The 15,712-nt window shown below is 41.5% G+C and overlaps 1 protein-coding gene across 2 annotated transcripts in view; it reads left to right on the top strand.

The window, feature by feature from the left end:
* Positions 1–15,712, top strand: part of SEL1L3 (SEL1L family member 3) — a 116,424-nt gene that overhangs the window by 26,562 nt on the left and 74,150 nt on the right. For both annotated transcript variants that reach the window (XM_054485031.2, XM_054485032.2), the window contains exons 3-7: positions 1,040–1,166; positions 2,782–2,903; positions 3,240–3,355; positions 6,165–6,223; positions 14,215–14,347. In XM_054485031.2, coding sequence (XP_054341006.1) covers positions 1,040–1,166; positions 2,782–2,903; positions 3,240–3,355; positions 6,165–6,223; positions 14,215–14,347 — 557 coding nt within the window. The remainder of the gene's footprint in view (positions 1–1,039; positions 1,167–2,781; positions 2,904–3,239; positions 3,356–6,164; positions 6,224–14,214; positions 14,348–15,712) is intronic.

Here is a 15,712-nt window from a genome sequence, read left to right as displayed (position 1 = left end):
AAAAGTATTCTTATTCCTAGGTTGAGTTAAGTGGATTCTGTTTTCTTTAGTTGGGAATCATATGGAAAACCAAAAATTCATACTTAGGCTTGTTGAAAGTGGTAAGTATTAAGTATAGATGAAATAACTCAGTTCTCCCTTTAAGATTTGTTGTGAACATCCCTATGCTTTTTAGAGCTATAGAGAAGAATTCTTTCGTGTTTGTGAAATAAAATGGAAGACTTTCCAATGTTAAGGTATATGGTTAGTAATTTTTATGTACGGTAGTATGTTGAATTTACTGTGGAAAGTTTGCACAGAAGACAAAAAAACTGCAATTTTAAGAGTATGGATTCTGAAACCAAAGAGCCTGAGTTTGAATCCCAGCTCCATCTCTTATTTAACCCTCTCTGATGCTCAGTTTTTAATCTGTTAAATGGGGATAATAAAAGAACCTATTTCATAGTTTGTTGTGAAATGAAGTGAGATTATCCCTGGATTGTGCTTAGCATATTGCTGGTGTACACTAAATATTAGTTACTATTTTGGCAACCGTGCCTCTGTTTTCTCATCTGTAGACTGGGGATAATAATGAACATGAAATGAACAAATTTATGTAGCACATTTACAAAAATGTCAGGACCATAGTGAGAACTATAGAAGTGTTAACTTACTGTTATAACACAAATTCAGATGCTTTTCTTAGCATTCAGAGGGCAGGATGTGAAATGATTATGAACACAGAAGCCTGAGTTCAGAACCTGAATTGTGGTTCTATCACTTATTAACTTTGTGAACTTAGCCTCGGGCTTTTCATCTGTAGAATGGAACTAATAATAGAATCTACTTCACAGAGTTATTATGAAAAGTAATTGACATGGTCTCTGCAGAGTGCTTAGCATGGTGCTTGGCATATATTCAACAGATGTTTGCTAATATTTTTAGGGTATCTCACTTAAATGTTTGATTGGAGCTCAGCAGAGGCTTTCAGGATGAATGTGGTTTGGGAAGGAATGTTTTTCTGGATATAATTGAAAGGGAGCCATTTTGCTGTTTGCAGATGTGGTTGCCCTGCTTGGCTTTCCTTATGCCTCCAGTGGAGAAAACACAGGCATTGTCAAGAAGTTCCCGAGGTTTCGGAACCGAGAGCTGGAGGCCACTCGACGCCAGAGGATGGATTACCCAGTGTAAGGATGGGTAGCAGAAGGGAGCTGGTCGGGCGGTGCTTGTTTTATCTGAGGACCAGGGCAGGCTAGTGGAAGAACTCCTTAGGAGGACACACCTTGGTAAGGTGTTTTGCAAAAATGTTGAGATCTCCGTGGCTTAGAATTGGTGGATCTGAAAACCTCAAATGAGTCTTGAATTATTCTTGCATTTAACAATCCTTAATTTGCCTTAGCCTCCTTACATGACATGAGTAGACAGCAAGGTGTTGAAGCCTGAGGCCCTGCAAGGTCTCAGGTGCAGCCAGCCAAAGCCAGCACAGATTGCAGCCTTGGCTTTGCCTTTCTGTCGTGGAAGATTGGATGAGCTGTTTGAAATCTCACGACTTCTGATCTCCTCCATTGATTTCAGCAAGACCCAGATATATGTATTTTTTTTCTTCTGCTGAATTGAAGATGCTGAAAATGGTTCCTGGTTCACCTCAGACCAGATGGATTTAGCAGAGTGATTTAATTCTTCCCGTGCTGCTGGCTGTAGAAAGATCTTGAGTCACTTTACCGAGCGTATGTTCTTGCTAAGCTTCCTTGTAATAACTTATCTTCATGAGCTTGCTCAGCTGGGTGGGTCAGGAGGGAGCTGTGTGGCACCATCTGTTTGCATATCATACCACTGATTTTGAGGCCAGATTACAAAGACCGGAAAGGACTTGTGTGTGTCTGCAAAGAACCTGGGGCCACTGTCACTTTAACCCAAACTGTAAATTGGTTACTGGGGTAAATGAAGAGAAATCAATGCATTCATTTTGACCTTGATCCATGTTTCACATACAAAATGCAATCATTCCCACTGGCTCACCTTTGAACTACTGGTCAGTAGCATTGTGTGCGGTATCAAGGGGTGTTCAGCAAGTCTTTTCTGAATGATTGATGGATCACATATCTTGGCTAAATGTGTCCTGGTTAAGTTGGCTACTGGTATTTTATCCTCACTCTACAAGTCACAGATGTACAATATTTTTTTCGACTAAAATAGCCCCAGTCCAGGAATGGGATAATTAGATTAATTGTTCCGTATTGGTCAGCCAGGACCGTGATACTGAATAACCTAATCTGAGCATGAAAATAGCATATATGTGTCCCTATTATCACATAGTGATGCCATTTGTAGATGATTACATTTTTCTACCTTATGGCTTTTATCTGTGAAAGGAACAAAATTGCTCAAAAGGCTCTAATTATGTTTTTTCTTTTAATCATAGAAATTAAAATAGCTTCTTATCAAATCACCTCTTATTAAAATCCAGATTTTTTTATCTATGTCTGACTTTGTAAGCCTTAATCAACAATTCAAATAGCAGGCATGTGAGATTCTCAAAGAGGCAGAGAAACAGTTTTTGGTGCAAGGTAGAAAGTCTGCTAGTTTTGTACAACGAAGCTTAACTCCTGTCTTTTGCAGTTACTTTAACTACCTCTTTTGTTTCAAAAATCAAGCTTTGCAAGCTGATCTCCCATGATGAATGCGAACGCAAATTCATCCGTTCATTGGAAAGAAAGCAATTTACTTGGTCATTGTTAACCATAATTACGTGTTCTTGGATGATATCAATCTGCAGAATTTTTTTCCCCCTCGCTCTTATAGGTTTACTGTTTCATTGTGGCTGTATTTACTCCATTATTGCAAGGCCAACCTCTGTGGGATTCTGTACTTTGTTGACTCTAATGAGATGTACGGCACACCTTCTGTATTTCTTACGGAAGAGGGTGAGTATAAAACACAACCTTTAAAATGACATTGTAATTTTGTAATGCTCTGCCTAGTGACAGATATGTCTGTCTAGAATAAGGAAGATCTCGTCAAAATGGCAGCCCAGCAAGAGCAATGGCTTCCAAATGTGGGCTTCAAATTTAACTTCTTTTCCCAGAAGCTTAAACCTAATGTCTTATTTACAAAGAAATGCATTTATAAATGCGCGTTTGGGTTTTGCTTTGTTTTTGTGGAGTCTTGTAGCTTCTTAGGACAATTGTTGAAAAGGCCTAGCTACTTCATTCACTCAGAAATTTTTTGGTCATTTTCATGTGCTCGAATTTTCCTTTTAGGCTATTTGCATATTCAGATGCATCTTGTCAAAGGGGAAGACCTTGCTGTAAAAACTAAATTCATCATACCTTTGAAGGAGTGGTTTCGACTGGATATCTCTTTTAACGGAGGCCAGGTATTTGTATGCACGCTTCATCACACGACATACGAGCATTTTCGCTTAAAGTTAAGCATTGCCATAAAGCCGGGGAGCAACAAAATCTGCAAAAGCAAATTTGTGCTAAATGATAGACTCGTTACAACTACACACTTGCTAAATCAAACTTTTATAGATGGAAGTTTAAATCATAAGAATCCCATCCCATTTAATTAACTTTTGAAGTGCTGCTTTTGACTGTAGGGTGAATGAATAAAGCATACAAGCAGCTCTATAGCCATACTGATCTGAGCAATTCAGTCCTTTTCTCCTGGGGAGATAGGCTTTGTGGAGATAAATGTTAAAACAATATTGGCCATGTTTATATAGTGTTATCAGATCTACAACTTTTTTTTTTAAGGAAATGGATTGGTTAGTTCAGCCAAGAAATGATTTGACTGCTTTTGGCAAGTGAAGCAATTGCTTACGTTTGGCATTAAACAGATCGTAATAACCAACACACATAAGTGATAATTCAGGTGGGATGGAGGGTCTTTATCTACTTTGTAGCATAAAACATTGTACATAACTGCTTCAAACTCTCATAACATGAATTTTATGGATTATGGCAAATCTGTTGTTCTAATTGAAGACAGTTCTGTTTCTCGATATACACAGTGTGGGTTTGCCACCTTTTTCTGGTTGCTTTGTTTTCTCATCAGCTTTTCTTATTGATCTGTGATTTTTCCTGTAACAAAACTGGAAGAGGCATTTTGTTTGTCTTGTGGATGAAATGATGCACAGTCTTCCCTTGGTGTTTAAGTTGATCACATTTCCTTTTTCTGTAAGAGAAAAGAAATCAGGTCAGTCCTTGCTGCTTTCCTGAGAAGAGTCTGTAAAATGATAGCTGGGATTCTTGGTATGTGTATTTGTTTACTTAAAAATGTTCGGTGACATAGTGGTGGTCCACATTTTAGCTTCCTATCTATGTGAGAATTATGACGGCCATAATAGCTTGGTTGATGCTTTCTCCTGTGGAGAAGGTCAGCTCAGTGCTGTTGTCCCTGAGACAAGTATAAAATCATCAGTGCAGATTCACAGATCTTATTTTGCACCTACTGTATGCAAGGCACTATGCTCGAGTTGCTTGTAGACTATTTATGGAAGTAACATTAAGCAGGTAAAGGACTGTCATAAAGCAAGCTTAGTTGCCAGATGACAGCTGGGTGTGGTGGCTCACGCCTGTAATCCCAGCACTTTGGGAGGCTGAGGAGGGTGGGTCACCTGAGGTCAGGAGACCAGCCTGGCCAACATGGTGAAACCCCGTCTCTAGTAAAAATACAAAAATTAACTGGGCATGGTGTACGCGCCTATAATCCCAGCTACTCAGGAGGCTGAGGCAGGAGACTTGCTTGAATCCGGGAGGCGGAGGTTGCAGTGAGCCGAGATGGCGCCACTGCACTCCAGCCTAGGCAACAAAGTGAGGCTCTGTCTCAATAATAATAATAACTTAAAAATAATTAATTGCCAGATGATTTGTATTGATTCCTAGAAGGGAGATAGCATTTTATGCTGGGATGCTTAGGGAAGGTGTCATGAGAAGATTTCTCTGGTTGGACAGGATTTAGATAGAGAAGGGAGAAGAGGGTATTTCAGCATGTTATTAGGGGTTAGCAGACAAACTAGTTTGACTGGAGTAGAAATTTGTAGACTATAGAAAGCTAATAGAAGGGAAAAATATGTATTTAGGAGCAGAATGCAGAGAATCTTGGATATCAGGGAATTTAGACATCAACTTGCAAAGCACCATAGAAGATATTTGAGCAGAAGATTAAAAGTAGTCCTTTAATGAAGGAGATAAATTTAGTGGCGGAGTACATAGCTGAGTAAAGCAGGAGAGAATTAGAAAGACCAGATAAGTGGGGGTAAAAAATTTTTTTTGGTGTGTGTAGACTTTCGCCCACTTGTCCTTCTTCTTTCTATTCTATCTGGTCTAATATACACAGGTTCCAAACAACACATAATTGCTTCCCACCCAAAATCCACCTCTGTGATGGGACTACCATAGTCTGCCTTGACTGAATGTATAAGTGACTTAAATGGTTGGTTTAGGCAAACAACTGGTGTGAGTCATTTTCTTTTCTGAACCAACATGTTGTATGGCTGAATTGGGTTGGTTTCTGGTGGGTTAGTTTGTCTTTCATAGACCAAGTGTCATAGCCATGTCTTTGAGACACGCCCTAACACTTACTCTGTGGTAGCACTAGCAGAATGTAAGTGGCCCCTTGAATCGAGAGGCTTATTATGTTGGAGTCCAAGATATGAGAAGAGCCCATATGAGACAGCTAACAGCATTCATGACAAAAAATAGTGTCCCTGTTAAAATGAGAATGATGATTCCCAGTGCTTAGGGAAAGGGAGGTGGGAACAGCAGTGCATGAAGAACATACAACACCAATCTTGTTTTCCCCCTAAGGCTCTGATGGAATCAGAGCAAGATTTTAAACACTCCTTGTAGTGTCATACATATTTCCTTGTCTTTCTACACAACAAGCGTTTAAGGGCAAATACATCAAATGAGCCTTTGGCTTGGAGTTTGGAAGTATCTGAAACTTGGTGGAAACTGCATTGTAGATATTTTTAATCACATCAAGTCACATTTGGGGAAGTTAAATGTATGAAATCTTAAAACATGCACAGGGCTAGTAAGCTGTTAATTTTATTTTTGCAGAAACTGATCAGGTAAAAGACTCTCCAACACATATTGTGAGTAATTGACACAAAGGACTGCATAGGTAATGTAGGGTGATGAGGCGTAACTGATTCTTGTGTATCCCTCCCATCATAGATAGTAGTAACCACTAGCATTGGACAGGATTTGAAAAGCTACCACAATCAGACCATTAGGTAAGTGTGATTTTTCTTTTTATTCAAAATTTGCCTGCATGTGAGTTAAGGAATCTTCATACTTTAGCCCTCAGCCCTAATGTTATTCCATATCTCCTCATTCAGCTTTTCCAAGCATGGATTATTCTCTGCCCTGTAGCTAGTCTTTATACTTTTTTTTTCCTACCATGAACAAACTCTTTCTGTTTCCCCCACAACCTTTTTTTCTAAGCAAGAAAAAAGCAGATCTCATTGTAAATTCTTCCTTTCATGGCACTTTATAATTCATTTTCTTTGAAAATTATCTTCTATGAAGGATTCTGAAAAATAAATCAAAGTATTAGTGTTGCTTATTGAGAATGGTTGGTAACTTTGGCCTCATATAAGACATAAAAGCAGACAGTCTTCATATTTATGTTTATAATCTGGATTTGAAATGTATGCAACTATTGATATTGGAGTCACTTTTCATCTTTATATAACCATTCTCTACAAGAGTTACAGAAACTAAGAACTGAGTTTCCTGCCTGTGTTTCACCATTTTTTAATTTACTTCTACATCCACGTATAGTAGTGGGTTTTATAGTGTCAGAACCATGGGGCAACCTTCATTAGGAATTCAGGATACCTTGCTATAGCTAGATAATATATGTATATAGGTGGTCCCTGACCCAATGATGATTTGATTTGCGATTTTTTGACTTTACAATGAGTTTATTGGGATAATAAATGCATTTTGTACTAATGATACCTTCAACTTACAATGAGTTTATTAGGATGTAATCCCATCGTATGTCAAAGAACATCTGAAATTGAAGGCTTAAGAACAAGTGTAGGCCAGGGGTGTTGGCTCACGCCTGTAATCCCAGCACTTTGGGAGGCCAAGGCAGGTGGATTACTTGAGGCTACGAGTTTGAGACCAGCCTGGGCAACATGGCAAAACTCTGTTTCTACTAAAAATACAAAAATTAGCCTAGCGTGGTGGCGCATGCCTGTAACCCCAGCTACTCAGGTGGCTGAGGCACGAGAATGGCTTGAACCCAGGAGGCAGAGATTGCAGTGAGCTGAGATGGCGCCACTGCACTCCAGCCTGGTGACAGAGCAAGGCTCCGTCTTAAAATAAAAAAATAAGTGTAAAGATCAGAAATAAAAATTACCAATTTTGCATGTATAATTTTAAAAAATGCATCAGGACTTTTAGGCACTTTTTCTGGGATGAGGAGTGGTTTATTCCTCGAGTCTGCTATTTCACTGCAGCAGGCAGAATGCTGCCTCTCCAAACAGGCTGGGGATACGCAGAATCCCGCACAACCCAAATTCTCTTGGATGCTGATTATTAAAGAAAGGGAAGCAAAGAGGGGCAGAGACAGAAATAGAGGGCCATATATGCTACTTAAAAAAAAACAAAAACAAACTCTCGGCCCTGCATTTTATAGGTGGTTCACACCTGTAATCCCAGCATTTCAGGAGCCAAGGTGGGTGAATCACATGAGGCAAGGAGTTCGAGACCAGCCTGGCCAACATAGTGAAACCCCCATCTCTACTAAAAATTAAAAAATTAGCCAGTCATGGTGGTACGCACCTGTAATCCTAGCTACTTAAGGCTGAGGCACGAGAATTGCTTGAACCTGAGAGGTGGAGGTTGCAGTAAGCCAAGATCCCACCACAGCACTCCAGCCTAGGTGACAGTGATACTCTATCTTAACAAAAAAAAAAAAAAAAAGAAAAGATAAGATAAGAAAAGAAATGCAGAATCTTGGGCTTTGTTCCAGAGCTTCTAAATCAGAATCTGCATTAAAAAACTAAAAAAAAAATAAAAAAAATTTAAAAAATAAAAAAAAATTCCTGTTTTCATTTAAGTCCAACCGATTTCTTTTAGGCTCTGGGCACATCGAACAATTCTTATTTTCATGGCTGGATTAAAGGATTAGAGTTTTATAGAGAGGCTAAAGAAGTGTTATTAGCCTGCAAAGAGAGGGTGCGGGTGGCTTAATAGCTGCATTGAAACATAGCGGCTGCGGCCTAGGGAGAGAGCACGTGTTTTCAAGAGCACCGAGGTAGATTCAGATCAGCCAGAAGGTGTTCAACACATAGGAGTGTTGTTATATAACAGGTGGCTAGGGGGTCTTCTCTGAAAAGTTCAAGGACAGTGAAGCCTGGGAGCTGTCTTTGGAGAAACAGATGATCTGAGTCAGCTTTGGAGATCAGATCTCCATGTTCTGTGAAGTGGGCTCTGGCCAGAAATTAAAGGTTTTTGTTTCAGGACATGAAGTTTAAAATAAGAGCTTCCCCTCTCTCCCCTGAAACCCACGTCCAGCTCCAGGACATTTTTGACAACTGGTTGAATTTCATAGGCTCCTTTTCATTTTCTTTGTAAGAGTTTCCTTTCCTCTTCAATCCCAGAGATCTAGAGGCTGATATGAGTGAATGGGAGACAGAGTGGCCACGGAATGATCCAGGGCTGGGGCCGGGGTGAGGCAAGTGAGCCTAAAACTTAAGGGGGTGTCAGAAAGCTCAGGGATTGCATTCGTTTGCTGGGGCTGCCAGAACCAAGTGCCAAAATGAAGTGGCTTAAACAACAAAAATGTATTATCTCAGTTTTAGAGGGCAGAGGTCCAGGATCATAGGGCTGGCAGGGCCGTGATCCCGTGAAGGTACGAGGGACAGATTTGCTCCCGGTCTCTCCTGGCTTCTGGTAGCTCCTTGGCTCGTGGCAGCATAACTTCAGTCTTCACATGGCATCCTCCCCATGGGTGTGTCTGTGTCCAAATTTCCCTTTTTTATAAAGATGTCAGTCATATTGGGTTAGGGGCTCACCCTACTCCAGTTATCACCTCAATTTAACTACTTATGTCTGCGATGACCCTATTTCCAAATAAGGTCACAATCTGAGGGGCTGGAGATTTGGACTTTGACATATGAATTTGGTGGGAGGAAGGGGTACACAATTTAACTCAACAGTAATCATGATAAGTAACATATTAATATGATGTTTTTAAAAATCGAAATGAATGCAGAGAATCCATGGTGAATAAAATATTAAAATTTTAAGTAAAGACATAATCAGCATAAACATAGAAGGATCAAGGGATCAAGACTGATTTGGGGGTACACACCAACTCTACATCCCAATTGAAGCATTGAAACAATTTCTTAGTAAAAGTGGCAGTACTCCGGCCTGGCACAGTGGCTCACGCCTGTAATCCCAGCACTTTGGGAGGCTGAGGCAGGCAGATCACTTAAGTCCAGGAGTTTGAGACCAGGTTGGGCAACATGGTGAAACCCCAACTCTACTAAAAATACAAAATTAGCCGGGCGTGCTGGTGGGTGCCTGTAATCCCAGCTACTTGGGAGGCTGAGGTGAAGTTTGCAGAGAGCCAAGATTGCGCCACTGTACTCCAGCCTGGGAGACAGAGTGAGACCCTGCCACAAAACAAACAATCAACAAAACAAAACAAAAAACAAAACAAACCGAAAAAGCTAGCCGTACTCAGACGCAGGAGTGCCCCTCCCCACCACCCCAGCTGCCCTGCCTGTACTCCTGAGACCTCCCCATCAGAGAAATAAGCAGAGGTAAAGCTAGGCCCGGAGGGAGCTGTCCAGAGTCCCCCGGGGGTTCCTGTGGTCAGGTATTTGGAATCTCATCCCTGCCAGGAACCCCACTTTTAGAGTGGGCCAAGCCAGTGAACTAAACATCAGATATTTCCAGTTTACTGGTTATAGGTGTTCCCAGGCAAGTCTCTTACCCCTCCTTTTTATTGTTCCTGTAACGTAAACATAATGACGGTTGTCCTACAAGGATAGCGTGAGAAGATCAGGAATTAAGTGCTCGGGATTGCAGTGCAACACATAAATGAAAGGCTGTCAGTAATATCTCATGACAGGTGACAGCTTCAGGCCTCTATAGTGTTAAATTCATTCATTTATTTAACACCTGTTTACTGAGCACCTGTCAGATGCCAGACACAGCACTCAACTCTGGAAATAAAATGATGAACACAAAGAATACAGACCCTGCCTTCATGGAGCTAAAATATTGAGCTGGGGAGACAAACAGAAAACAAATTCACAAATAAATTTAAAATTACAAATCGTGGTGAGTGCTAGGATGGAAATGAATAAAGTAGCTGGAGGAGAACAAGGGGGTCAGAATTTAGACCAGGCCGGCCGGGTGTGGTGGCTTATGCCTGTAATCCCAGCACTTTGGGAGGCTGAAGCAGGCAGATCACGAGGTGAAGAGATCGAGACCATCTGGCCAACATGGTGAAACCCCATCTCTACTAAAAATACAAACATTAGCTGGGCATGGTGGCGCACGCCTGTAGTCCCAGCTACTGGGGAGGCTGAGGCAGGAGAATCGCTTGAACCCAGGAGGCAGAGGTTGCAGTGAACTGAGATTGCGCCACTGCACTCCAGCCTGGCAACAGAGCAAGACTCTGTCTCCTAAATAAGTAAATAAATAAATAAATAAATAAATAAATAAATAAATAAAATAATTTAGACCAGGCTCCGAAGAAGTGACATGTAAGATGATGTAAGATGATGGTTACTCTACGGGGCATGGGGGCAGCCAATTTGAAGCTCTAAGTTCTCCTATCACAGAAACTTCAAGCTGGAGCTATTTCTTAATTCTGAGTGAGGCCTGTTTCACAACACTGATGATTCTTTCAAGCTACTGATGCTCTGCGGTAATAAACCAGGGCACTCTCCTATGTCCAGATAAGAGTAAAGATAGTTTGCCAGCATGTCTCAGGTTTTCAAAAGGGGCTGGCTTGGGCTTTGGAAGAGTCTAGCTCAGCTTTTATGTCAGTGAAATTGATGACCATCAAACAGTGCACAGTACAAGGAATCTCTTGCAATCTTTGTTCAGGCACTGAGAATTTTGCAGGAGAAAAATACGAAGACATCGATGTACATGGAGACCAAGCTGGACAGATCCCCTATTGCTTGATAATAATGACAATTTAAAAATTATGGTTCAGTGCCCTAGGGACCAAGTAATTTGTTTTTTGTTGAAAAACTCAGTTAATGCAAGGATCCATTAAAACAGATAACTCCCTTAAACATTTTATTTCAATTAAAACATATATATGTATATATTCATTTGCCAATCTTTCTAGAGAGGGCCTTCTTTTGAATACAAATCTGCAGATTAGTGTTTGCTGTGGGCTTTTTTCACACTTGTAAACAACACCCAATTTCTGTTTCTTCCAAATGAAAACAAAGACACTTGTGAAAATAATCAGAGCCCAAAAGCCATTAGATTTTTCTCAATTTTTTCCCACGACATTTTACAACAATTTTTTAGTAAGCTCTATTGCATCTACCCAAAATAATCAACTTAGTTTTTATAGAAAGAAGAGCTCTTTCTTCCCCACTCATGTTTTACTGAATTACATATTTAAGTAAATGGTATGATTACAATAAACATACTATTGATATTAACTGGTTTGGGCTCAAGTGATCCCTCCGCCTCGGCCTTCCAAAGTGCTGAGATTACAGGCATGAGCCACTGCACCAGGCCAACATTAACTGGTTTGAGAGTATGCACATCTTATTCTTGCTAAGCATGCAACTCAAAATGTGGGAGCCAAAGTCCAACAGAGGACTGGGTTAAGAATGATAATCACTATTGCTAATGGTTATGGTGTCTGCTCTGTGCCTGACACGTTTGAAATGCTTTGTTTACATATTAGTTTATTTCATCTTCATAACAACCATACAGGCAGGTACTATTACTATTTCCGTTTTTTAAATGGGGAGACTAAGGCTCTAGACAGTAAGCTCTAGGCAGTGAGGCAGTGAGCATCCCGGATGCTGTAAGCATCAGTCAGTCAGTTTTGCATGGGGACGGTCAGGTAAGCTGGGGAGTTGGTTCAGCTGCAGATCTGTTAAGAGGGCTTCCTACTGCAGAAGCATTGCTTTGTATCCATCTAGTGCCCCGTGCTCTCTCATGAGGGTTGTTGGAATGTTCATGTCTTTTCAAGGTCTTGGAAAACAGAATCAGTTCACAACTCTCAGAGATAATAACTTTATGGCCTCTCCTTAAATAGGCAGGAGAGACCATCATCTTCACAGTCCTACAAGACTGAGATTCTGAAAAGAAAAATATCAGGAGCTGAAGCAACTTCTTTTCCATTTTGGTTGTGTTTAGACGAGACTAATCTCTAGATGTTCGATGTTGCTGCTGTCAGCTGTTGCTGCCAGGCTGTGTGCTTTGCTTCATCATCTCATGCCTCCTCCCTGGCCAGGTGCACCTGCTAGGGCTTGGGTTGTTTGTTAACAGACAGTCCATCCCCTGTTCTGAAATAACCCTGGGTTGCCTGGTTTCCCTGATCCAACTGTGGGTAGCTTGCTCTGTCCCCATCCATCGTCACTCCAGCCCTTCGCTCCTCGGCTCCCTGGGCTCCTGGCAGCCTGCCTGACACTTTGTTTTCTTTCCCTCTGCTTCCATCTGCCCCTTGTGGTTCCTGGCTCCATCTTATTGCCTGACTTCTCACTTGATAGCTGTCTTAGCCCTCACTCCCCTCACTGTCCACATATGCTCTGATCACACCTTGTCCTCCCATTCTTATTTTAAATTCTTGTTATTTTTATTTTATTTATTTATTTTTGTTATTATTATTTTGACATGGAGTCTCGCTCTTGTCACCCAGGTTGGAGTGCGGTGGCGCAATCTCAGCTCACTGCAACCTCTGCCTCCCAGGTTTGAACAATTCTCCTGTATTAGCCCCCTGAGTAGCAGGATTACAGGCACGCACCACCACACCTGGCTAATTTTTATATTTTTAGTAGAGATGGGTTTCACCATGTTGACCAGGCTGGTCTTGAACTCCTGACCTCAGGTGATCCGCCCACCTTGGCCTCCCAAAGTGCTGGGATTACAGACGTGAGCCACCGCGCCCAACATTATTTTAAATTCTTAATAGGTAATAGATGCACGTGGTTTTAAAAAATCAAAACTTTGTAAAAATACAGTTAAATGTCTTGCTCCCAAGCCTACCCTCATGCACTTCACCCCAACCCCCCACCACCCCATGGAGAGATAATTCTATTGGTTTCTTGTACAGACTTTGGCCCGGAGTTTCTTTATGCAAATACGAAAAAAATCTGTTCCCCTCTTTCTTAGATAAAAGGTATGCTGTGTGTCCTGTACTTTTATTTTTTTTACTTAACACTATATTTTGGAGATCCCTCCAGGTTCCTTTGTCCCTTTTTTAGCTGCGTAGTGAGAAAGCTCAAGGTACACTAAATGGATGGGCCAGTCCCTGCTGACAGACACCGGGGTTCTCCCATCTTTGGTGAATATAAACAATGTTGCAAGGGAACACCTTCATGCATTTTATAAATGCCAACCAACTTTGTCCTCCCTTTCCTTCCTGATGTTTCAAGACCTTCAGGACAGTGTGGTCCTCTAATTCATCACCTGTGCTCGCCTCTCATCTCCGGCCAAACCCTCTGACCTGGCTGTGGCCTCCTCCTCCTAACTGAATTTTGCCTCAGTCCTTATCTAATAGTCTACGCTTTTGGCTTTCCCCCACAGGCACCTTCTATTCATTCAACAAGGTTTTTTATTTTCTTTTAAAGCAAAATATTTCCAATGAAAACCAACAATTCCAGACAATTTCATTGATTCCAAACAATACCACCACTATCAATACCACATATTGATTGTTTACTGTGGGCCAAGCACTCTGCTAGATGCTTGACATCTTTACACTTCACGTAATCCTCTTAATCATCCAGTAAGTGAAGAACTATCATTTGACACAGGAGAAGACAGCACTGGAGAGGAGGTTAAGTGACTGGGCTGAGGTCTCATAGCTGGTAAACAGCAGAATTGGGATCCTAGCCCAAGTCCACCTGACCCTACACTGGTCTCATCTGCTAAAACTCAGAGTGAAGGGCTTGGGCCAATTCGGGTTAAGTCAAGGAGGGTCTAGGAAAGAGACTCTTTTTAAATCATCTAGTTCTGGCATGGAGCTCTCTTAATCCTTCATTCTCTTCTCTAGCTTCCGGGAGGATTTCCATTATAATGACACAGCTGGGTACTTCATTATTGGAGGGAGCAGGTATGTGGCTGGCATTGAAGGGTTTTTTGGACCCCTGAAGTACTATCGCCTTCGCAGTCTGCACCCCGCCCAGGTGAGTCCAGGGGATCAGGAAGCTCGCAGTACTCCTGGGTGATGGGTGTGGGCCTCAGGGGTGTGCAACCCAGTGTAAATAAAAGTTTACCCAAGCCGGACCATGCACCGCCTCTGTCATCAGACATCATTAATATTGAGGCTTTTCCCCCAACAAATGCAATAATAGATTTCTGTTAACATTTGGTTCATTTAGTACTCATAAAATGGAAACCATTTACTTCCTCTGTTTTAATAACTACTAGTTTAATTATAGAGTAGATTTTCATCAGGCTGTTGCCTATCCAGCGATTAAGCTAATGAAAGGAGAGAATCTTAGTTATTTGGTAAAGCTTCTTTTATATACTATTATTTAAAGTATCAGAAGAGATGCTGTAGCAAATTAAAATCTTGGTTCCATTGGCTGCTCTCTTCAGAAACACAGGCCTTCGGCTCACGCTGGGGTCGGTTGGCAGCAGTTGTATGGATCGAAAAGGGCATTGTGTTCAGGGCTGAATCCTCTGCACAGTGCCTTCCACATCCATAACCCACCCCTGAATGGAACTGTCCAACGCTCCCTGCCAACGCAGCTGGACTGGTTGGGGGAGAGGGCTGTTTCCCCACGAGGGAGCCTTCAGGGCACTTGTTTTCTGGGCTGTGTTAAGGAGATCAAGAACCCCACCTGATACCTGAAATAGAAACATTCTGTCATTCCCTTCACCCTGTGGGGTTTATTCTGAGAAAAACAGGGGTCACTAGGCAAAGTCATAATCAGGAAAAATGGGGAGCCCTGCTGCCCATGGGTGATACCTTACAGCCTCTGTGAGAGACCTTTGTGAAAAGGGAAAAAAATGAAATAGTCATTTGTGCAACAAATGCTTATTGAGAACCTACTGTATGCCAGGCTCTGAACTAGGTGTTGAGACAAGCAAGATGGGTAGGTTTAAAATTGTTTTGAAGGTTGTCCACAATAAGAAATCTGCTTAATATTGGCCAGGAGTGGTGGCTCACACCTGTAATCCCAGTGCTTTGGGAGGCCGAGGCAGGCGGATCACTTGAGGTCAGGAGTTTGAGACCGGCCAACAAGGTGAAACCCCATGTCCACTAAAAATACAAAAATTAGCTGGATGTGCTCACTTGAACCCAGGAGGCAGAGGTTGCAGTGAGTTAAGATTGTGCGACTGCACTCCAGCCTGGGTGACAAGAGCAGGACAAAAAAAAGAAAGAAAGAGAGAGAGAGAGAGAGAGAGAGAGAGAAAGAGGAAACATGCTTAATATGAACGGTACATATACATATGCATACGTATATTCACACACAAAATGGAAACAAAATTATTCTAAGAATACATACCCTTGCTATATTCAGTGCATGCTGATATTTTGTGTT

This window comes from Pongo pygmaeus, chromosome 3 (assembly GCF_028885625.2).
Source record: "Pongo pygmaeus isolate AG05252 chromosome 3, NHGRI_mPonPyg2-v2.0_pri, whole genome shotgun sequence".
Classification (NCBI taxonomy): Eukaryota; Metazoa; Chordata; class Mammalia; order Primates; family Hominidae; genus Pongo; species Pongo pygmaeus.
Note: the sequence above shows the minus strand (reverse complement) of the source record. Positions and strands in the feature narration are given on the sequence as shown.